Source organism: Eptesicus fuscus, chromosome 2 (genome assembly GCF_027574615.1).
Source record: "Eptesicus fuscus isolate TK198812 chromosome 2, DD_ASM_mEF_20220401, whole genome shotgun sequence".
NCBI lineage: Eukaryota > Metazoa > Chordata > Mammalia > Chiroptera > Vespertilionidae > Eptesicus > Eptesicus fuscus.
In genome coordinates this window covers 1,360,858-1,385,607 of record NC_072474.1, presented here as the reverse complement: position 1 = coordinate 1,385,607, position 24,750 = coordinate 1,360,858, and the positions used below count along the sequence as shown (strand labels likewise).

Sequence of the window (24,750 nt, the reverse complement as noted above, 5' to 3'; positions counted from 1 at the left end):
GCCACCAGGGGGTAGCAAAGGAAGGAAGGCAGAATTGTGAATTGGCAGGATTTTTTAGTTGTTTTGAGAGCTAGAAATTCCACTTAACAAATTCTTTTTTCCAAAAAATAGATTTATAAATTTTAAGACAATAAAACTAGGCTTTGTGTGTGTGTGTGTGTGGGGGGGTTAATACAAAAATCTGAGGCAGTTAGTATAATTTTTTAAGCAAAGTAGTAAAAATAAATATTAGACTGCTAACAAATATTCATTCAACAAACTTTCACTAAACACCTACTACTCTGCTGGGTACTGGGGATACAGAGATGCCGAGAACTAGTGCTGCCCTCAGAAGCTCACTGTCTCATGGAAGCAGACAGATACTCTTAAATAACTGAAATACCACTGGACCAGGACATTAGAGGGAAGTGTCAAATGGTTTACATGGGGGAAGCCAGCCACGCTTCTAGTCCTTCTTGAATCTTCTTATTTCTCTGCTCCAGCCTAACTGTCTCTTAAACACGTCTGGTGCTTGCAGGCCAGTTTGCTGGGCACGTTTGTTCTGGTTCAGCGACTTGGACAGCCCCCTCCCTCCAAGACCCAGGTGCAAACAGGTTCCCTACTGAGCCCTTTCCGTTTGATGTCTCCAGAAGACGGTCAGGAAGTTATTGTTTGTGCTTGTTTTGTCATCTCTCCCCGGCACAGTGATATAAAAACTACTGGGGAATGGTTTCTATCTGCCTCTGAGCGTTTCACACCATGCTCACCAGCAGACGGTAAGCTCTTTGAAGGCGAGAACTCTTCCTGCCTCCTTCGCACCCACAATGCTGAGCAAAGCCCCTGCGTGGGAGTGTGCACGTGGATTGTTCTGTCTCTGTGGCCTCTTCAGCAGCACGTGGGTCTCTGTGCATCTCCCCGCAAACCAGCATTCAGGTGTGCGGGACTGCCCTTCAGACGTCCTCCTTGTCCTTCTAGGGTCGCAGTACCCCGTTTTCCGCTGTGTGCACAGACACACTCATGAAGAGGTTCCTGAGAGCTACTGTGACTCCAGCATGAAGCCGGCCCCGGAGGAGCAGCCCTGCAGCATCTTCCCCTGCCCAGCCTTGTAAGATGCCCGCTCTGCTCCCTTCCCTGTTCTCACATCACTTCTAGTGCTTGTGCGGGGGGCCTTGGCAGCAGATATTATCTCACTTTTAAATCAGTCCACATCTGATTTAGAAACATGAGACTTGATCTTTGCATGACATGCAGTCTGTTTATCAAGAGCACCTGTATTTCAGGATCATCACAGGGGCCTGCAGCCTTAGCGGGTCAGCACCCTCCCAGCAGCCCGCCATTTGGGGAATTAGAGCAATTACGGTTCCGCCTGACAAGGAAAACACAGAGGGAAACAGACCACAATCCAGTGTAGTGAGCGCCACAGGAGAGCGTGAACAGAGGGGATAATGAAAGGCACGCTGCGTCTGCCCGCGGAAACCAGAAAGAGCCCCTCGGAGAGGCCTTGGGCTGGTTCTTGGATGACAAATAGGACACTTTCAGGAGAGCATGGGGACAGGGCCCAAAAGGTGTCAAAACTTAATTCTCAAAGTAATAAAAACCTGTTTTCATCTGAACACCTGATGAGCAGGGTGGCACAGGAGGAAATATGAGACTGATGTGTAATTAGCTCATGAAAAATAAAGAATGCTGGGCTAAGATTTCTAAGTTAGTTCCAAGATGGGTTAATGTCCTACAGGTTAATGAAACTAAACTTTGGAGTTCTTTTTTTGTGGGGGTTTTTACTAGATAAATTTGTACCTTCTCATTTTTCTTAAATTGCATATACTCACTGGCAAACAGCATGTTAATTTCTTTACAGTCAGGTGGCCCTTAGGTAGACTGGTGAGCAGTGCCCTGGGAGTCGGGTCACCCCGAGGGTTCTGACGGTTCTGTGTGAGTCAGCTCAGCTCCTGCCCTCTCCCTGCTGACTGAAGTGATCTGTCCCTGTCCCTCTCTCCTTCCTGAGCCAGCTGGGACATCGGGGAGTGGTCAGAGTGCAGCAAAACCTGCGGCCTGGGCATGCAGCACCGCCAGGTTCTGTGCCGCCAGGTGTACGCCAACCGAAGCCTGACGGTGCAGCCCTACCGCTGCCGGCACCTGGAGAAGCCCGAGGCCACCAGCACCTGCCAGCTCAAGATCTGCAGCGAGTGGCAGATCCGGACCGACTGGACCTCGGTGCGTGGGCGGGGGGGGGGGGGGGGGGGGGCTCACCTCGTGCGCCGCGGGGGCGGGAGGGTGGCCGGTTCCGGTAGAGACGCCTCCTCCCCGTCTTCTCTCCCATTGTCTACACGACAGACGGAGGCTCGGAGGCTCGGAAGGGCAGAGTAGGCAAGATGTCCAAGAAGGTCTTAGCGAAAGGGCTTGTGCAATGCTCAGGGCGGGGTTCCCCAGGTCGCGCTGCATGCAGGGGCCCCGCAGCCGGGCGTCTCCCCCGCCCCCTGTGCAGGGCGCAGGGTGACGTGTGGCTGTGTGGCAGTGCTCGGTGCCCTGCGGAGTGGGGCAGAGGACCCGAGATGTGAAGTGTGTGAGCAACATTGGGGACGTGGTTGACGACGAGGAGTGCAACATGAAGCTGCGGCCGAACGACGTGGAGAACTGCGACCCGGGGCCCTGCGCGCGGAGCTGGTTCCTCACCGAGTGGGGCGAGAGGGTGAGTGTGGGCGCAGCCAGCGGAGAGGGGGGCGGGGGCTGGGCTCAGGGTGGGAGCGGGTGTCACGAGGTACCCCAAACCACACGAAGAAGGGTGATCCTGCCTCTGGGGAAGGCCCATAAGTGAACCACTGCGGCTTTCCGCCCTCCTATGACCCTCCGCGGCGCTGCCAAGCCACCCGTGCCTCTGGGGACCCGCACCGGTTCCCCAGACTCCGGGTCCGGGGGGGGGGGGGGGGGCGCGGGCTGGGCGGCCGGACCCTGCACGTCCGAGGAGCTCCCGGTGTGCCAAGGCTGCAGGTCTTAGGAGACGCTCCTGAGCTCCCACCCTCCCCCCAGTGTCCCGGGAACCACAGCCGGTACCGGACCTCCAGCTGGGCGGGGAGGGGCGCGCAGAGGATGGGGCCATCCGCCCGCTGGTTGATTCCCCTCTGACCGGTCAGGGCCCACCGCGGACCATGGCTGAGCATTCGAACATCACCCTGCAAGCGATCAGTGGGTTTCCTTCACAGCCTCCTCTCGGCACAATAAAACTACCCACGCCCGTGGGAGTGCTGCTGGGGAGGAACGGAAGGACAAACTTGTCCGTGCAGCCTTCACTCCACATTCAGGGGTCCTCTCCGAGATTCCCATCAGGTGGCTTATCTCCGCATGGTTCCCCGACACCTTGTGGCAAACAGCCCCTGCCCTGGGCCCAGACAGTCCCCAGAGAGAGAGGGCCTTTAGCGAAAGCACCGAGCCCTTAGGGTGAGCAGCTCCCTGTGCCTCCAGGCCCAGCCCTGGACTCTAACGGGCACCAAATTGGCCATCAGGAGAGAGCTAGCCATTGACTCAGACCTCTGCCCTAAGGCTGGGTCCAGCAGAGCTCGCCCAGTTCTGTGTGCCAACCGCCCTTCCCCTCCCAGCAAGCACATGGCTCCTGGCCTTGCAGAAGCAGTGCTGGGGGGGTCAGGGGTCACTTTGAGCACCTCCCCTGCAGAATAAGGAGTTCCTGATAGCGTCCCCGACATAAGTCCGATCCCTTTGTCAGAAATTCCCTGTGTTAAGCCCAGTGTCAGGTTTCCTTCCACACTGAACCCATGTTTTTCCGGCCAGCTCCCAGCATGCCCTGTCGGAGTGCGTGCACTGTCCTCACACGCAGTCCCACAGATACTGGAGCCTCTTCCACTTTTTCTCCAGGCTAAAAATTCCCACTTCCTTCAACTGATTTTGTCTTTCCAGATTCCTAGCCAGAATTTGTTTGTACTCACAATAAACCTGCCTAATTTAGTGTATAAGCAAATTAATGAAAACAATGATACTGGGCCTTCTTTTTATATTGGAAAGATGTTTTTGAAAATAGTTCATTTTTCTGCTCATACAGTAATATAAACTATTATAAAGAATATAAAAAGAATCTCACAGTATACTATAATCTCTTCAATCTAACAATTTAAGATTTTTAAGCTACACTGGCAAGCTTTTTTCTACTCATACATACTTTGCATACATAGTATTTTGTATTCATATATATGTTTTAAGGATATAATAATAATATATGTGTAATTTGTGAACCTGATTTTTTTCACTTTTCTATTGTAAATATCTTATGGGATTAAAAACCTTGAAAGCATGTTTTTTTAATTAGAATAAGCTATTGTATGTTTATTATAATTGAACTAATAATACCCTATTTCTAAATTATTGAGGGCATTTTTTTTACTATTTAAATAATATTTCAGTAAATATTCTTTTTTTTTTAATTGATTTCAGAGAGAAAGGGAGAGTGAGAGAGAGAGAGATAGAAACATCAATGATTGGAGAGAATCATTGATTGGCTGCCTCCTGCACGCCCCCCACTGGGGATCGAGCCCACAACCCAGGCTTATGCCCTGACCGGGAATGAACCGTGACCTCCTGGTTCATAGGCCAATGCTCAACCACTGAGCTCAGGAAATATTCTTATGTATAAATCTTTATATGCACTTTTCTTTGTTTTCCTAAGATAATGTTTAGGAAGTAGAATTATTTGACCAAATGCTGTGAACTCCTTTAGAACTCTTGACATATTTTGGCAAATTTCTCTCCAGAGGATTATTTCAATTTAGAATCTCCCAAGCAGCAACTGAGATTGCTTTTATAATTCTTTTATTTCACTGATTCTTTACCGTTTTTAATTCCATCTCTCTACATTTGCCAGGCTCTGAGAAAAGCATTGGGCTCAGAATAACCTGTGTACAAAGAAAAAAGCAACTACATGGAGGAAAATCGCAATGCTTCATTCCTCTGTGTGTCTCCCATATTTCCTTAGGACAGTAAAACTCTACAAGTAAATTTACAAGGAATTCCACACTAGCTATTTTCCCTCCAATAAAGACTCTCTGCTTTGTATTTTAACATAAGTACTTGTTGGATCTAATCCTTGTCTTAGAATTCCAAATAGAGCAAAGAATGAGTACTTTACTAGTATTCTTCCATTTAGAGAACATTTTTGCTTTTTTGGAAAAGTTGTGTTAAGCCATGTAAGTATCCTATGTATGATATAAGTAAGTTTGCTTTGTTGACCCCCCAAATAGATCATTGCTCCTGATTATTTTGAGTAGATGAATGGGAAGGGATGCTATTATGTTTAAGGGGGGCGGGGAATTGCTATTGGCACCCTTTCCCCAGGAACTATTTCTTACTAGAGGCCTTACTAGAAATCCGTGCAAGAGTAGGCCTTCCTTCCCCTGGCTGCTGGCATCAGCTTCCCTCTGGCACCCGGTACTCGGGCTTCCCTCACAGCCCCGGCTTCGTCCGGAAGGACGTCCAGTCTAATTAGTATGTTATGCTTTTATTATTGTAGATTATTACAGATGAGACCTTGAGCAAGCTGCTGACTCCCTGCCTCTCAGTTGCCTCCCCTGTAACGTTGCTGAGTGAGCATGAAGGGAATCACCTCTCAAACTACGACCTAGATGAGACTGGCATGCTAGGAGGGTTTCCTGTGGGCTGTTTTCTTCTTCATATCAGCATGAAGCTTCCATCAAAACCCAAACGGATGGGGTTCTGAGAGCCTGGGGTTAGTGAACACGTGGAGATGGGTGGGGGAGTGATGATCCTGGAGAGGGCATGGATGCTCAGCACCCCTTCCCACATACCTTTCCCTGTGCTTCTCTTCTATCTGGCTGGTCCTGGGTTATATCTTTGTATAATAAACTGGTAAAATGTTTCTCTGAGTTCTGTGAGCTGCTGTAGCAAAGCAATCGAACTGAGAAGAAGAGTCTTAGAAACCTCGGACTTTTAGCCAGTTGGTCAGAAGTACAGGTAAAAAACTGGACTTGGGTTTGGCTGCTGCAGTTGGGGGTGGGGCAATTGCCTGTGGAATCTAATGCCGTTTCCAGATAGTGTCAGAATGGAGTTGAATGGCAGGACACCCAGCTGGTGTCGGAAAATGGCTTGATGGTGTGGGAACCCCACACACACATTGAAATTGGCACCAGAATACCAAGAGCATCCTGTTGTCCAATTTAAAATTAATTGGTCTCTGCCTAAGTAAATTGAGATTGTAAACTCAATCTGAACCTTCTCTTAAATGTCTAGGGTAATATGTATAGTTTTTCTGACTGGATGACTCACCTTAAAAACATCCTTGCAGCTATTTTTTAAAATGTTATCTTTATTGTTGAAAGTATTACAGATGTTCCCCTTTCTCCCTATTAACCCCCTCCACCCCGCACCAGCCCCCACCCAGGCCTTCACCACACTGTTGCCTGTGTCCATGGGCTATGCCTATATGTACTAGTATATAAATTATTCAGCTACTTTTAATTGACGGTGGGGCTTATTAGATGCAGGCATCATTTGCTTTTTAGTTCTACAAATCAACGACAAGTTTAAACATTTGTGCAATTTTTAATCACAACAGAGAAAAAAGTCTTTAGAAAGTCCACCAGCCTCAATTTTCTATCACCTAATTACTAAGTATGTTTTCCAAGAGGAGAAATAAGTAAAGATATTGAGTTAAATTGTGAAAGATGATGCATAAAACTGAAGTCCAGGAATAGTCATTAGAACCGAATAGTCCCTCAGGGGCCACTCGGCCAAGTTTAGCAGTTAGCTGGTGCTGGGGTGAGAAGATAATCCTTACCAGAGGGTTGCTTAGGAATTCAGTGTCTCTGTGTTTTATCTGTGCAGAAGTTCACTTAGGAGTCAGGTTCTTTTCTGAAGTGGATTTGGTCCTTCTTTTAGGCACATACATCCTTCAGGGACAGTAAATGGGGTGTTGTGGTGCTTCACTTTGAAGGTTAGTCTCTGCTGCCTAGTAAAGACCCCTCATTCCCCTCATTTCTACTGATAGGCTTCCCTGGCCAGGCCCTGTGTGGGTAGCTCCTTTTAAATATAAATTGGTTGTGCTTTCCACTCCTGCCTCCGCAGGGCTTATCCTTGTGATGTTCTCTCACTGGGCATTGACTTGGTCCTTAACATTACTCTCTTAAATTAAGTGCACAGGGATATGGGGAGACTTTCCCAAGATGCATGTGGTTTTCCCAAGATTACTTGGTTTAGAAAGCAGATTTCTAATAACATGCAGTTAAAACGAAAGTTGTGAAAAGCATTTGTGAACCTGTAAGGGGGATAAAACTTTTCCTTTACTCTCTTAGGTTCTTTAATGGAGGGCTGCAAATTAAGCTGACAGTAGCCAGATTAACAGGAGAAAAGCATACAAATTTTATCTGATGTTATTGTGTTTTATATGGCATGGGGGATAGGGAGAAGGGAACTCCATAGGAAAGAAATGAAAATCCCAGCAAAGCAGTTAGACTTGAGGGATTATGTAACATTTTAACAAAGGGTGATAAATTGTGAAGTGACTAGACAAAGGAAAGGGGTTTGGGCTTCTGGGAATAGTAAATTGTAGGAAAATGGCTAAAAACTATATGGGGGAAACTAATGGAAGATAAGGGTTATAGTAAAGTTTGTTTATGCAAACTCGTCTTGATTCCCCATCATCCATAAGAATGTTCTCTTCTTCCTGGAACTGGGAGGGCACCTTTCTCAGGGGAATGTATGCCCTGCTTCTAGGCTGAAAAGGGGAGGGCAGAGAGCTCTTCCTGCATCTGCTATTTCTTAATTGCCATGAGCTCAAAATAATCAATAGACCAAAGTAGCATATTTTGGGGCATGTTCTAACCACCTTTGAGCTCTTAGCTCCAGAGTTCCCTCCTGAGGAGTCAGACTCAGCTTAGCAGTGGTCATGTAAATGTTTGATACTCATCCTAGGTTATGATTTTACAAGATTAGATAGCAAGTTACAAAAACAAAAGTAGGATTTTTTATAAGGAAATGAGGTTGTTAATATTTTTCTTCCTTTTCTCAAATTTTATTTAAAATTATATTGCTTTAATTTACTTTTAAAATGATAATGTTGGTAGAAACCAAACACTGACTCTGTTTTTAAGAAAAGACCCAGCAGAAACCCCTAGAAGGACTTTGGTCATCACATAAAGGCACTTTCAGAATTGGAAGGTGCTGATGAGAGGATAAAATTGAGTGGGGGAGGCCCCCCCATCATATTTATTTATTGAGCTGATATTCAGGGATTTGCCCATAGATAAAGTGCTCACTGAGAATGGAGTAAAGGTGATGTAGGCACTGAGCCTACTTCTATAATGAGAAAAAAATAAATGGACACAAATAACCATAATACAAAGGAATACAGCAGAATACAGATGTGTCAGAGCACAGCTGCACTGAGTCCACATATTCTTCTGAAACCTGCCCTACTACACTAACTGTGGGGGCCGAGCTCCTCTGCCCAGGCTGGACCTTCTTGGACGCCATGTGGTAGAAGGAAAGGCCATGAGAAGTTGTGGGTGTAAAAGAATGAGTCTTTAGTTAGGAGCCAGTGGCCATTGCTAATAAGGAGCCATCAGACAAAATAGTTGTTCACAATAGTCACATACAGGCAGCCATATAACAATACATCTTTCCCACAAAGCAGCAGTAGCCTCTCTACCCACAGCCTTACATAGCAGCAGCACCTGAGCTCTCTCTGTCCCAGTAGCCTCTCTAGCATAGCAGCAGCACCTGAGCTCTGAGCTCTCCTAAGTAGCCTCCGCAGCTTCTCCCTACCACACTGGATGGCCAGTAATAAATATTATACTACTTAGACAAAGGAGGCTTCTTTCCAAGTAGTGACCTTGCTGTGCACTGGAATAGTCCTTAGACACCCTGATTAAGATTCCCATGCTCAGAGTGGCCTTGGTCATCTGGCATACTCTAAATAAGGTCTTTCACACTCCAATTGGCCTTGAGCATCCTGTGGATTCTAGCATGGTTCCCACAAGATGTCATGGGAATTCTGAGGATGGGAAGGATCTATTGAACTGGGAAATCAGGGAAGCTTTCACAGAGGAGATGGCACTTGAGCTGAACCTGAGCAGATTTTGAGTGTCCCAGGGAAGGGCAAGAGTGCTGCAGGCAGAAGGAACAAGGTGCTGGGAGCATTTCGTGTGGCCAGGGAATAGTGAACCTTGGCTCTGTCCAGGATAGTCAGTGGTTTTCATATATTACATCTAACTATTCGGCCCCTATGATTGTTTTAGAAGTTCATATAGTGATAATGTGGAAATCGCTATAAAGAAAACCAGTGTGGCCTGGCTGATGTGGTTCAATAGTTGAGCATTGACCTATAAACCAGGAGGTCACGGTTCGATTCCCAATCAGGACACATGACCGGGTTGTGGGCTTCATCCCCAGTGTGGAGCATGCAGGAGGCAGCCAATCAATGATTCTCTCTCAACATTGATGTTTCTTTGGCCTTTCTCTCCCTGTCCCTTCCTCTCTGAAATCAATTAAAAAAAATTTTTAAGACAACCAGTGTGTTCCCAGTGTAGTCTAGAAGAATGGGACCATATTTTAGGAAACCTTTATTGTCATTTAGGGGCAGTCCATAGTGAATGTCATTAGGAATGGACGAGCAACAGAGGGATTTCAGCGTAGATATACCAGCACCTGGAAGCCCAGTGACAAGAAGAGCTGGTAAAGCTGAGCGAGAAGCTGCGACCACAGTCCAGGGGAAGAACATCAGGGTGCTGGGAATACCTGCAGCAGCAACAAGACAGATAAATGTACTCAAACTAGGAGAGGGAGGAGGAAAGGTGGCAGAATAGACAGATGTGTTCTGAGCCTTGTCCCAGAGCAGAAAGAAAGAACAGCTGAGGGTCGCACTGGGAGTGTTTGTTCTCAAGCTAAGGGACAGCTGAACTCCAGGAGAAGGTGGGGGACTGCTGGATGGGGTTCCCCTGACCGGGCAGCCCCCATGGTGGCTGGGTCCCCTCCCGGAGCTACGGGCTCAGACTGGGAAATCTCACCATCTTGAAAGGGAAAGTGGATCTTGTCAGAAGCCTGAAAATCAACAACTGCGGCGACCGCCAAACAGATGTGAGCCCCACAACACCAGTCCCAGGTGGCGCGAACTCTTGGACTCAAAGGAGCTCTTCACTCCACCACGGAAAGGAGAGAGAGAACTACATAACCAGACATCCAGAGAAGAGAGACCATGGGGAGACAAAGAAAGAGCCCGCATATGAAAGAAAAGCAGGCATTACCAGAAAAGGAAGTAAATGAATTAGAGGCTAGCAACCTATCAGAGAAAGAATTCAGAGAAATGGTCATAAGATGGATGAAAAGAATGGAAGACAAACTCGACAATATTTGTAAGAACCAAGAGGAAATGAAGAACCAAGAAGAAATGAAAAATGACATCGCTGCTGTAAAGAACTCAATAGAAAGCATCAAAAGTAGACTAGAAGAAGCAGAGGACCGCATCAACGAGGTAGAAGAAAAGATGGAAAAAATACCCAAGTAGAGCAGTTTCTAGAAACAAAAATTAGAAAGCAGGAGGAGAGCCTAAGGGAACTTTGGGACAACACAAAACAAAACAACATCCGCATAATAGGGGTTCCAGAAAGAAAGGAAACTGAGCAAGGAATAGAAAACCTGTTTGAAGAAATAATGACAGAAAACTTCCCTGATATAGGGAAGAAAAAACCCACACAAATGCAAGAAGCTCACAGAGTCCCAAGCAAAATGAACCCCAAAAGACCGACGCCAAGGCACATTATAATTAAACTGTCAAACACCAACGGCAAAGTAAAAATCTTAAAAGTGGCCAGAGACAGACAGAAAGTTACCTCCAAAGGAACCCCCAGCAGACTAGTGACTGATCAGGCCAGAAAGGAATGGAATGAAATATACAAAGTCATGCAAAGGAAGGGTCTGAATCCAAGAATACTGTACGCAGCAAGGCTATCAAAATTGAAGGTGAAATCAGGAGCTTCACAGACAAAAAAGGACTAAGGGAATTTATTACCAACAAACTAGCAATGCAAGAAATGCTAAAAGGTCTTCTGTAAAAAAAGAATTAGGAAGTGAAGAAGGAACACAGGGGTAAAGAATAAAAATGGCAACAAATAAGTACCTATCAATAATAACTTTAAATGTAAATGGATTAAATGCCCCAATCAAAAGACATAGGGTAACAGATTGGATAAGAAAACATGACGCATATATCTGCTGTCTACAAGAAACCCACCTCAGAAAAAAAACCACACAGACTGAGGGTGAAGGGATGGAAAAGGTTTTTCAGGCGAATGGAAATGAAAAAAAAGCTGGGGTAGCAATACTTATATCTGACAAATTAGATCTCAAAGTGAAGGACATAACAAGAGATAAGGAAGGCCACTTCATAATACTAAAGGGAGCAATCCAAAAAGAAGAAATAACTCTGGTAAACATATACGCACCCAATACAGGAGCATCCAAATACATAAAAAAAAACTCCTGGAGGATATCAAGGGAGAGATTAACAGCAAGTAGGAGAATTTAATACCCCACTATCACCATTGGACAAATCCTCTAAACAAAAAATCAGCAAAGAAACATCAATCCTAAATGACTCACTAGACCAGATGGAATTAATTGACATCTTCAGAACATTTCACCCCAAAGCCACAGAATATACATTATTCTCAAGTGCACATGGGTCATTTTCAAAGATAGACCATATGTTGGGACATAGGAAAAGTCTCTCCAAATTCAAGAAGATAGAAATCATATCAAGCATCTTCTCAGATCACAGTGGCATAAAACTGGAAATCAACTACAATAAAAACAATCCAACGAAATCAAACACATAGAGACTAGACAGCATGCTATTAAACAATGACTGGGTCACCAGAGAGATCAAGGAAGAAATAAAAAGCATCATGGCAACAAATGACACTGAAAACACAACAATCCAAAATCTATGGGACACAGCGAAAGCAGTCTTGAGAGGAAGTTCATAGCTCTACAAGCCTACAGCAAAAAACAAGAAACAATGGTAATAAATTACCTAACCCTACAACTCAAAAGTTAGAAAGAGAGCAACAAGAAAAGCCCAGTGTAATCAGAAGGAAGGAAATAATAAAGATCAGAATGGAGATAAACGACATAGAGACCAAAGAAACAATACAAAAGATCAACAAAACAAAGAGCTGGTTCATTGAAAGAATAAACAAGATTGATGAACCTCTAGCCAGGCTCACCAAGAAGCAAAGAGAGAGGACCCAAATAAACAAAATCAGAAATGAAAGAGGTGAAATAACAACAGACCCCACAGAAATACAAAGGATTGTTAAAAAATACTACAAACAACTCCATTCCAACAAACTGGACAACCTGGAGGAAATGGACATATTCCTAGAAAAATGCAACTTCCAAAACTCAATCAGGAAGAATCTAAACATCTCAATAGGCCAATAACTATGGAAGAAATTGAAGCAGTCATCAAAAAGCTTCTGGAAAACAAAAGCCCAGGGCCAGACGGCCTCACAGGAGAGTTTTACCAAACATTCAAGGAAGAACTAAAACCTATCCTCCTCAGACTATTCCAAAAAATTCAAGAGGAAGGAACACTTCCAAGCTCCTTCTATGAAGCCAGCATCACCCTAATACCAAAACCAGATAAAGACAACACAATGAAAGAGAATTACAGGCAAATATCCCTCATGAACATAGATGCCAAAATCCTCAACGAAATTCTAGCAAATCGGCTCCAGCAGTACATCAGAAAGATCATACACCATGACCAAGTAGGATTTATCCCAGGAATGCAAGGATGGTACAATATCCGCAAATCTGATACATCATATAAACAAACTGAGAGATAAAAATCACATAGTCATCTCAATTGATGCAGAAAAAAGCATTTGACAAAATCCAACACCCTTTCTTGATAAAAACTCTCAGCAAGGTGGGAATATAAGGATCATACCTCAACATGATAAAAGCTATATATGATAAACCCACAGCAAACATCATACTCAATGGGCAAAAACTAAAACCATTTCTCCTAAGAACAGGAACAAGACAGCAATGCCCACTCTCACCACTCCTTTTTGATATAGTACTGGAAGTATTAGCCATTGCAATTAGACAAGAAGAAGAAATAAAGGCATCCAAATTGGAAAACAAGAAGTAAAGCTGTCCTTATTTGCAGATGACATGATATTGTACATAAAAAAACCAAAAGACTCCATCAAAAAATTAATAGACTTAATAAATGAATTCGGCAATGAAGCAGGATACAAAATTGATGCCAAGAAATCTATGGCCTTTCTATACACCAATAGTGAACTTACAGAAAGAGAGACTAAAAAAGCAATCCCATTTACCATCGCACCAAAAAAATTAAGATACCTAGAAATAAACTTAACTAAGGAGGTAAAAGACCTATATGCAAAAAACTACAGGTCACTGATAAAAGAGATACAGGAAGATGTAAACAGATGGAAGAACGTACCATGTTCATGGATTGGTAGAATCAACATCATTAAAATGTCCATACTACCCAAAGCAATCTATAGATTCAATGCACTCCCCATCAAAATACCAACAGCATATTTCACAGACCTAGAAAGAACTCTCCAGAAATTCATCTGGAATAAAAAAAGACCCTGAATAGTCACAGCAATCCTGAGAAAGAAGAACAAAGTAGGAGGGATCTCAATACCAGATTTCAAGCTGTATTACAAAGCCACTGTTCTCAAAACTGCCTGGTACTAGCACAAGAACAGAAATATAGATCAATGGAATAGAATAGAGAATCCAGAAATCGACCCAAACCACTATGCTCAATTAATATTTGACAAAGGAGGCATGAACATACAATGGATATTCAATAAATGGTGTTGGGAAAATTGGACAGATACATGCAAAAAAATGAAACTAGATCACCAACTTACACCATACACAAAAATAAACTCAAAATGGATACAGGACTTAAACATAAGACGGGAAACCATAAAAATACTAGAGGAATCCGCAGGCAGCAAAATCTCAGACATATGCCGAAAGAACTTCTTCACTGATACTGCCCCTAGGGCAGTGATGGCGAACCTATGACACGCGTGTCAGCACTGCCGAGGATGAAATATTTGCTGCTCCTGAGGATGAAACATTTGCGAAATAATGTTTTTTCCTCAAAGTGACACACTACCCGAGTTATGCTCAGTTTTTTGGCGAAGTTTGACACACCAAGCTCAAAAGGTTGCCCATCACTGCCCTAGGGCAATGGAAGCTAAAGAGAAAATAAACAAATGGGACTACATCAAAATAAAAAGCTTTTTTACAGCAAAAGAAACTCTCAACAAAACAACAAGAAATCCCACTGTATGGGAGAACATATTTGCAAATGTTGTCACTGATAAAGGTTTAATCTCCAACATCTATAGGCAGCTTATACAACTTAATAAAAGGAAGATATATGATCCAATAAAAAAATGGGCAACGGACCTAAATAGAATCTTTTCGAAAGAAGACAGAAGGAAGGCCATGAGACACATGAATACATGCTCAAAGTCAATAGATGGAGTTACACATATGTTGATGCATATGTGATTTTATATGTATGCTATTTTGTTGTATTGACAATAAGCTTCAACACTTCATATGTCAAATTTTCTGAAGGTGTTAACATCATAGATATTTTTACAATTAAAAATGTCAAATTTCATGCCAAAAAAAGAGCATTTGCGGGAAATTATAATTCATTACTTTATTTCGAAGAAAAGTGCTGCTGAATACTTCGGGAAGCTTATGGTGAACATGCTCCATCTGAAGAAACTTGTGAACACTGGTTTAAACGCTTTAAAAGTGATGATTTCCATGTGAAAGACAAAGAACGTCCAGGTCAACCGAAAAAGTTTGAAGACCAACAATTACAAGCATTATTGGATGAAGATGCGTGTCAAACTCAAAAACAACTTGCAGAAAGAGTAAACGTTGCTTAGCAAACAATTTCCAATTGTTTACAAGCAATGGGAAAGATTTAAAGGAAGGAAAATGGGTGCCACATCAACTGAACGAAAGACAAATGGAAAACTGAAAAGTCATCAGTAAAATGTTGCTTCAATGGCACGAAAGAAAGTCTCTTTTGCATCGAATTGCAACTGGCGATGAAAAGTGGATTTATTTTGAGAATCCCAAATGCACAAAATCATGAGTTGATCCAGGTCAATCATCAACATCGACTGCAAGGCCAAATCACTTCAGAAAGAAGACAATGCTCTGCGTTTGGTGGGATCAGGAAGGTGTGGTGTATTCTGAGCTTCTAAAATCAGGTGAAAACGTTAATACTGATCACTACTGACAACAAATAATCAATTTGAACCACGCTTTGATCGTGAAATGACCAGAATGGGCCAGAAGATGCGGCAAAGTAATTTTGCTTCATGATAACGCACCATCACACACTTCAAAATAGTTAGACACGTTAAAAGATCTTGCCTGGGAAGTATTAACCCACCTGCTGTATTCACCAGACCTTGCTCCTTCAGATTACCACTTGTTCCGATCAATGGCACATGCACTTTCTGAGCAGCACTTCAAAACATACAAAGAAGTGGAAAATTGGGTCTCTGAATGGTTTGCCTCAAAACAAGAAAAGTTCCATTGGGACGGTATCCACAAATTACCTGAAAGGTGGGGGAGATGTGTAGCAAGTGATGTACATTACTTTGAATAAAGCACTTTTTGATGTTTCTCTTGAAATTATCGTGTTTTCTTTTATTACAAAATCTGTATTATTAACCAATACACCTAGTAGAGTAGAGATGTAGGTCTTGGCCCTTTAAAGCTCCGCATACCATTATTGAGTACCTACTGCATGCATTCATTGAGCACCTGCTCTCTACATGTAATTCATTCCCTGTAATACTGCCAGGACTGTGTTCCCATGCCAATGGTCGAGGTAAGCATGCCAGAAGTGAGAGGCTCAGGTCACTTGCCCCAGGCCACACAACTGGTAGTGATATTAACACCAATATGACCGGTTCCCAGTCCAGGCTCTCCCTTTATACCAGGCTGCCTCCTGGTACACCGTCACAGCTGTGCCCTTCACGGACTAGAACCATGTGCCTTAATATCAGGTAGCATTGTTGAGGTGACACACACCAATTCTTCTCCTTCCTCAGATCAGCCCAGACTCACTACCAGTACGTAGACGTGTGCCCACGTTTTCATGCTCTCATTCTTCTTCTGCTGAATATATTTTTGAAATCCAAAGCCAGAACAGATAGTCTGACAAGTGTAAGCATATCAATCACAACAAAAAAATCTAAGGCCGGGGATATGCCATACTGATGTCCCATGACGGAGCAGGCCGTGCGTGAGAAGTGGTCAGACATTTCCAGGGCAAAGAGTTGGTGGGGAAACACGGTGTTCTGGAATCATTTGAATGTGGCTCAGAACCTGGGGGGAGAGGCCTCCCCTCTACTGTGTCCATCTTCTGTCTTACAGTGTTCAGCGGAGTGCGGGGCTGGAGTGCGGACACGCTCGGTGGTATGCATGACCAACCACATCAGCAGCCTGCCTCTGGAGGGCTGTGGGAACAACCGGCCGGCAGAGGCCACTCCGTGTGACAATGGGCCCTGCATGGGCAAGGTGGAGTGGTTTGCTGGGAGCTGGAGTCAGGTGAGTGGCCAGAACTGGGTGTGTCTGCCTGTCCCATAGCAGAGGGGTTAGGAACTGTACCTGGTATGTCTAGGTTTGAATCCCAGCTGTGTTACTCATGACCCTGAAGAAGTTGCTTATGCTCTTGGAGCCTCATTCAGTCAACTCTATTTATTGAGCATTTATTATGTTCTCTTCTAAGCACTTGAACACAATAAGTATTCCTGCCTTCAGGGAAGCTCATGGTGTAGTATGGTTTCTTTGTCTATAAAATGTTCGTAGCGATAGCACCTTAGAGGTTATTTTTAAAAGAAATAAAGTAATGTATTTTAAGTATGTAGCACAGTGCCTGACATACAATAAATGTACAATAAACCACAGCTACTGCTGCTGTCATTGTTAATAAAGCCAGTTTGATCTGAATTTGAGTGTCAGAAGCAGAAATAAATATGACCCAGAAATCCTATCTCTGGAGGTATAGCCAAAGGAAATAAAATCATTATCTCAAAGACATATCTGCACACTTATGCTCAAAGCAGCATTATTCACAATAGCCAACATATGGAAACAACCTATGTGTCCATCAACAGATGGATGGATAAGAAAGTATTTATAGGAATATTATTCAGCATTTTAAAAAAGGGAAATCCTGCCTTTTACAACAATATGGATGAACCTGGAGGGTATTATGCTAAGTGAAATAAGTCAGACAGAGAAAAAATACTGCATGGTATCAATTATATGTGGAATTTTAAAAAACCAAACTCATAGAGGGTAGAATGGTGATTTCCAGGGGCTGGACTGGAGGAAATGGGAAAAGGTTGGTAAAACTTTCAGTTATTAGATGAATGAGGTCTAAAGATCTAATGTGTATCATGATGACTATCGTTCATAACACTGTACTGTATAACTGAAATTTGCTAAGACAGTAGAAGTTAAGTGTTCACACAGTAAAGAAAGGTAAGTATATGTTAACTCAATGTGGGAATCCTTTTAAAATGTACACATATACCAAATCATCAGTTTAAATACATTATAATTGTGTTTGTCAATTAAACCTCAACTAGAGGCCTGGTGCATGAAATCGTGCACAGAGGGGGGTGGAGTCCCTTCAGTCCAGCCTGCATCCTCTCCTATCCAGGACACCTCAGGGGATGTCCGACTGGGCCTAAACCGGCAGTCGGACATCCCTCTCACAATCTGGGACCGCTGGCTCCTAACTGCTCACCTGCCTGCCTGCCTGCCTGATAGCCCCTAACTCCCCCCCCCCTGCTGGCCTGGTCACCCCCAACTGCCCCCCACGCCAGCCTAGTTGCCCCCAACTGCCCCCCCTGTTGGCCTGGTCACCTCCAATTGCCCCCCTGCTGTCCTGGTTCCCTCAACTGCCCCCCCCCCTGCCAGCCTGGTCGCCCCCAACTGCCCCCCTTGCTGGCCTGGTCGCCCCACACAGCCTGCTGTTCAGTCGTTTGGTCATCCCTCACTAACCCCCTTGCCAGCTTTGTTGCCCCACGCAGCCTGTGTTCGGTCATCCGTCTGGTTGTTTTGGTTGTGACGGCCCCTCGTTTTTTATATATTAGGATAAAGCTGGAGAAATTTATTTAAAAAAGCATAAAAAGAAAAAATTGAGGTTGTTTATTATAAAGAACTAGATACTTTAATAAAGTGACTTAATTGATCAATTAATGTTTCCCTTACTGTGCCAAAATTGAGCATGAACTGAAAATGTGGAAAATATCATTCCCTCCTATTTTTTGGTTATGATTACCATCAGTATTTTGAGTTCTTGGACCACTTAGCATTTGGCTCCCAGGGCTGGCTAGTTCTCCAAGGACTTTTTGGCTGATGATCATGATTTACACATTATCAGGATCTCTGGCTCCATATAGAATTTTATTTATTTTAAGTAGCTTTATACATAGACCCTGAGAAAAATGGACTGCCTTGTCCTTGTAAATTTATATAACCCCTTTGGAAAGCAATAAAATTCAAGAACCATAAAAATGTTCATTAGCCTTCACCCAGTCACTCCACTCCTGGGGATTCATTTTAAGGAAATAATACATAGAAGAAAGAATCCTTTTTGACAGAGATGTTCATGACAGCAGGGCAGTATATGATGGTATATCATAACTCGTTAAAATACTATGTGCAACAACAATAATTAGGAAGATGTGGAAAGTGCATTGATACAGTGGCAAGTGAAAAACAATATGAAAATCTTTGAATCCTATTACCTCAACCACTTCAAAATATAGTCTTTTTATGTAAACAACACTGGGAAATGATTTTCCTCAAATTTCATTTAATATTTTATAATACAAACTATAAAATACAAAAATTAAGAAAGAAAATTCAAATATGGCCAATGGTACCCTGGTAGATATGAGTTAGACATTCTTAGTAACTGATCCCAGCTCTACTTCTCCTTAGTTATTTGATTTGGGGCAACTAATTTAACCTCTCTGAGCCTGTTTCTTCATCCAAATGTGAGGATAATAATACCAACTTCCTAGGGTTTTTATTGGGTTTTCATGAAATACTGTAACATATGGGGGTTGCCCATTGCTTGAGGCATGGAAAGTACTCAATAAATATTAGTTCCCTTTTTTCCATGTTTATTTTTTCCACCAGCTGTTTCTAATCATTCATTGGTTATAAAACACCTAGAAGGTAAACCCCAAAGATAATTAAAAATGGAATGTACCTATAGGATGCCAAATAACCATGTAAACTGAGGCAATAGGAAGAATCCTGTGTCAAATTGTAATATCAGATCATAAGTGTACATGCACAGTGAAGATAACGGATGCAATTCAACTCGCATGCCTACCAATCTCAGGAGAGAAAAACAGGATTCAGAGTCTTTTTTGCTTGTGGGCCTCCTATTGACTTTAGACTTAAACTCAGAGAACAGAGTGGTATGAATCCAGGTGAAAGCAGCCTTTATTTCTGCTAGATTAGAAACATATAATTTATTGCCCTGTTGTCCAAAAGAGTCAGCACATGATTGAATGTAGACAGAGCTTTGGCTCTGGATTTATAAAGATGTTTGGAACCTACTGGCATCTCCCTGCCTTAGGAATTAGATATTTTCCCAAAGAAAATGAAATAGATAATGCTTATTTATTGAAAGGCAAGTAGGTAAGTCTTAAACACTAACTGACTTCAGAATATAAAAATAAATGTTCCTTTCTGCTACGTGGTTTGAATGAGAGTTGGCACCTTGAACACCCCACCAGCCTGGTCACAGCGACCAGTCCAGGATGGATATGTGACCTAAGACAAGTCAAACAGAGTCCTTCCCTAGGACTTTTATGGTCTTAAAGAAAGAAACTCCCTGAGAAGTTTGAGCACAGGTGCCAGCAGTGGCCATGCTGAAGCTTGTGGAGAAAGCTAACCCAAGAGAACAAGATCTGTAGAACTTAGGGAATCTTTTCCACTCTGGAGCAAAATAGCCCAACTCTTATTTATAAGGTATTCCACAAAGTCTATTATTTATGCCCAGATGTTTTCTTTCTCCCCTGTCAATTTTGGGTTTACTTCACCCTTAGACTGTCTTAGCTCTGAGGGGTGTTTCACAATCTCTGGTGATTAGGAGCAGCCTTCTTGTCTGCCTGTGTCACTGAATCATATTTATTCTCACTGGCATCTGAGCATACACCTCCACTCTCCCCTGGTCTTAGAACAGCGATCCAGCAAAGTACAGCTGTAGGAATTCTTTAGGTATAGAAACATGAAGACTTGCTATCACCTCTCAGTGGAAGGATTTATCCCCATTGAATATCACTTTCTCCATGAATTACATTTTATCTGATATTTGTATTACTCCATCTTATTTCTCACTAGAGGCCCGGTGCACAAAATTCGTTCATGGGGGGGGAGGGTGTCCCTCAGCCCAGCCTGCACCCTCTCCAATCTGGGACCCCTCGAGGGATGTCCGACTGCCCGTTTAGGCCCGATCCCAAGCAGTCAGACAACCCTCTCACAATCCAGGACTGCTGGATCCCAACTGCTCACCTGCCTGCCTTCCTGATTGCCCCTAACCGCTTCTGCCTGCCAGCCTGATCACCCCCTAACCACTCCCCTGCCAGCCTGATTGATGCTTAACTGTTCCTCTGCCAGCCTGTTTGCCCCTAACTGCCCTCCCCTGCCAGCCTGGTCCCCCCCCCCAATTGCCCTTCCCTACAGGCCCGATCACCCCCGACTTCCCTCCTCTGCCGGCCTGGTCACCCCTAACTGCCCTCCCCTGCAGGCTTGATCGCCTCCAACTGCCCTCCCTTGCAGGCCTGGTCCCTCCCAACTGCCCTCCCATGCTGGCCTGATCGCCCACAACTGCCCTCCCTTACAGGCCTGGTCCCTCCCAACTACCCTCCCTTGCTGGTCATCTTGTGGTGGCCATCTTGTGTCCACATGGGGGCAGGATCTTTGACCACATGGGGGCAGCCATCTTGTGTGTTGGAGTGATGGTCAATCTGCATATTACTCTTTTATTAGATAGGCTAGAGGCCTGGTGCATGGGTGGGGGCCAGCTGGTTTACCCTGAAGGGTGTCCCGGATAAGGGTGGGGGTTCCCTTGGGGCGTGAGGTGGCCTGGGCAAGAGGCCTGTGGTGGTTTTCAGGCCGGCCATGCCCCCTGGCGACCCAAGCGGAGGCCCTGGTATCTGGGATTTATTTATCTTCTACAATTGAAACTTTGTAGCCTGGAGCAGAGCCAAGCCTCCTGCTCACTCCGTGGTGGCAGCCATTTCTGTTGGGATTTATTTATCTTCTATAATTGAAACTTTGTAGCCTTAAGCGGAGGCCAAGGCAGGCCAGGGCTGCAGAAGCTTGGCTTCCTCCATCGCCGGGGGGCAACCCTAGCCTCCTGCTCTCTCCAGCTCTGTGGCTGCAGCCATTTTTGTTGGGATTTATTTATCTTCTATAATTGAAACTTTGTAGCCTGGAGTGGAGGCCTGGGCCAGCCAGGGTGTGCGGAAAGCTTGGCTTCCTCCATCACCGGGGAAACCCAAGCCTCCCTCCTGCTCTCTCTGTGGCCGCAGCCATCTTGGTTGGGTTAATTTGCATACTTGCTCCTGATTGGCTGGGGTGTGTGGCTTGTGGGTGTGGGGGAGGTACAGTCAATTTGCATATTACTCTTTCATTAGATAGGATTGTTGATTTTCACCTGGTATACTTTTGTCAACTTCTTGTGTGTTTTTTAAGATATTCTTCTGTGTGCAGGACTATTTTTGTCTTTATTTTTATTTGATCTGCAAGTCTTTATTTTTTTTAAGAGTTAAATTTTAACCATTCATATTTATTGCAATCATTTATATGTTTGGACTTTTCCCTGTCATGTTATTTTGTGTTTTCCATTTAATTTTCTATTGCCATGTTTTCTTGGGGTGTTTTTTCCCCCTCTTTCCTTTCCACACATTTGTATTGGTCCAACTTCCTTATTTCATTTTTTTCCTCTAACATTTTGGAAATTATAAATCTGTTTTTATTCATCCAGTGATATCAGAAGAAAAAAGATTTAACACACAGTTTTAAATTTATGTTTCAGTGTCATTATCAATAACCATATTCTCTCAATCTATACTTCCATAAAGATGTTGAGCTCCATCTGGATTTAGCTCCATATTAATGTTAATTAATTTTATAGAAAAATACTAATCTAGATTTTAAAATAGCCTTCTTTCCTTCAAAGGTTATTTTTACTGAAATATAATTCACTTATAAAATTCACCCTTTAAGTGTACAATTCGGTGGTTTTTTGGTATATCCACAAAGTTGTGCAACCATCACTACTACCTAATTCCAGGATATTTCTGTCATCCCAAAAGAAACAATTATTTATTTATTTATTAAAATGTTTTTTTTAAATATTTGTATTGATTTCAGAGAGGAAGAGAGAGGGAGAGAGAGGTAGAGACATCAATGATAGCAGAGAATCATTGATCAGCTGCCTCCTGCACACGCCTTACTAGGGACTGATCCTGCAACCCAGGCATGTGCCCTGAACAGGAATTGAACCGTGACCTCTTGGTTCATAGGTTGACAGTCAACCACTGAGCCATATTGGTCAGTTACTATAGCCATTATTAACAATAGTTTTTATTGGTGACTTTGCCAACTTCTGCTTTTGTATCCTGTGTCTTCTTCCTGGTTCTTTTTAATTTTTTTTAGAGACCATAACCCAGTAAGTCTTTCTAATAGGATTCATAAGCCATAGTTTTCTGAGCCCTTGAATATTTAAAAATGTTTTCACTTTTCCCTTTGACTTGAATGCTCCCAGTAGGTGCAGATGCCTTTGCTTCTTCCTTGGCAGAGTCAGTTTCCTGGTCAGTATCTTATCTGACTACTCTCTCAATGTCCTGAGGCCCCCTCCCTCCTGCTTTTCACAGCCACATGTCCACCACCATTCTTGCCCAAAGAATTTGAGCTGCTTCCTCTTGGTTAGGAGTCCCTCCTCTATGTGCACTTTGAACTATGATTTTCTCCTTCAATTTATTCTCATCTTTCACCATTCAAAGATTCTTCATAATTTCTGGTCCACCAAGGGTGAGTTCCTTTACTATTTCAAATACTGTCTCAGGCACACACATATACCTACACACATCCATTCCTTTGTTCACACACACACACATATTCTGCTGTTTCTGGCCATTTAGGGTAGGAGAGGGCTGAGATATGTGCTCTTTCTCCCTTCATTACCTAATGTCTTCAAGGACTTTACAAACATAGCATAAAATAACCTGAGGTTTTGGTCAAGGTTTAGAGTCTGCTGTTCTGCCAAGCACTGGGTCTGTACCTGGCCCCTCAGAGTAGTCATGGATATTTCCGGTTTCCAAACCCCTCCAGTTTGCAGGTGAGACAATGAAACCTGGGAAAGTGCTATGTCTTGGCCAAAGACACGGGACTATTCAGTGACAATGTCTAGACTAGTTTCTATTTCTCCTGACTTCAGTCCAGTGTTCTGCTCCTGCTGTCCCCTGGACTTTACACCCTTACTCCTCTTTTGCCTGGAAGCCTATTTCTCCTCTCCTGCCTCCAATTCTTTCATTGTCTGCAGCACTTGAAAGAGAAGAACAAAACATGGATATACTGAAAATGTGCCAGATCAATAATGGACTAACATGTTATGATGAGTATTGTTACACACAGATGAGAAAGATCACATCCAGGGAAATCCCATGTTGGGTACATCATTAATACACACTGTACACACCAAATAGATAGAATACAGCCTGCCTATGATGCTGGGATGGGACTTAACCTCCAGCACAAGTAGATTAACTCCATAACTAACTAACATGGAAGAAAATAGGAAATACAAGCTAAGAAGGTTCCTGGAGGCCTATGAAGATGGCAGAAAAGAAGGCACAAAGCAAAAATTGCCAGTCGTGGTGCTTATTGTGCCCCATGTGACCAATTCATAGTCTATTGGCTTAGATTTTTCCATTTTTTGTAGAGATGTGGTTTCCCCCCTATTTTTGTTTGACCCTGTGCCTGACTACAGAAGCAAGGCTAATGTTAAAACTTTAGCTATAGACATTGTTGAAAGCTTTCCATAAAGGTAGTGGATTCTTTAAAGTCTCTGAAGGCCTAGACAACACAAGTTTTAAACTTTTTAATCAAGATATATTGAGTAAACCAAATGTGAATAAAAAACGCTTTACAAAGTAATAGATTTGTGCGTAGTTATATGCATCATATTTCCATAAACTAACAAAATGCATCAATATATGTAATTGCCTGTCCTTTGTGCTCAAACCCTAGGGAAGTGAAAGGAATGGGCCCCATGGTGAAAGGTTTCCTGCTGGCCACCCTGTTGGAACGGAGGGTTGGCCATATTGTCCCAACTCTAGAATCTTCTATTCAGCTTTGTATGTCTCAAAGAATTTTAATTTAGTCCTTCATGCACAGGTGTGTAGGCTCTGAGAGACTAATTCATCCCCAGTGTCCACCCATTAAGGGACCGGCAGAAAACAAATGTGTTAGTTCATTATCTTACAGTCAGGGTCTGTAAGAGTCTACTGGACAGAAACAAGCAAAGTGATCGCCTGATGTGTTCCTGTAGGGGAGTCTAAGGGGAACCATTTCAGTCTCAGCACAAAAGGCACCATGATCTCAGTGACCAGTAGC

General features: G+C 43.5%; 1 protein-coding gene across 2 annotated transcripts in view; it reads left to right on the top strand.

Annotated features, from left to right (window-relative positions):
* THSD4 (thrombospondin type 1 domain containing 4) overlaps positions 1-24,750 on the top strand; it is a 764,623-nt gene that overhangs the window by 715,706 nt on the left and 24,167 nt on the right. For both annotated transcript variants that reach the window (XM_054725222.1, XM_054725230.1), the window contains 4 exons: positions 955-1,084; positions 1,989-2,193; positions 2,495-2,668; positions 16,471-16,644. In XM_054725222.1, coding sequence (XP_054581197.1) covers positions 955-1,084; positions 1,989-2,193; positions 2,495-2,668; positions 16,471-16,644 — 683 coding nt within the window. The remainder of the gene's footprint in view (positions 1-954; positions 1,085-1,988; positions 2,194-2,494; positions 2,669-16,470; positions 16,645-24,750) is intronic.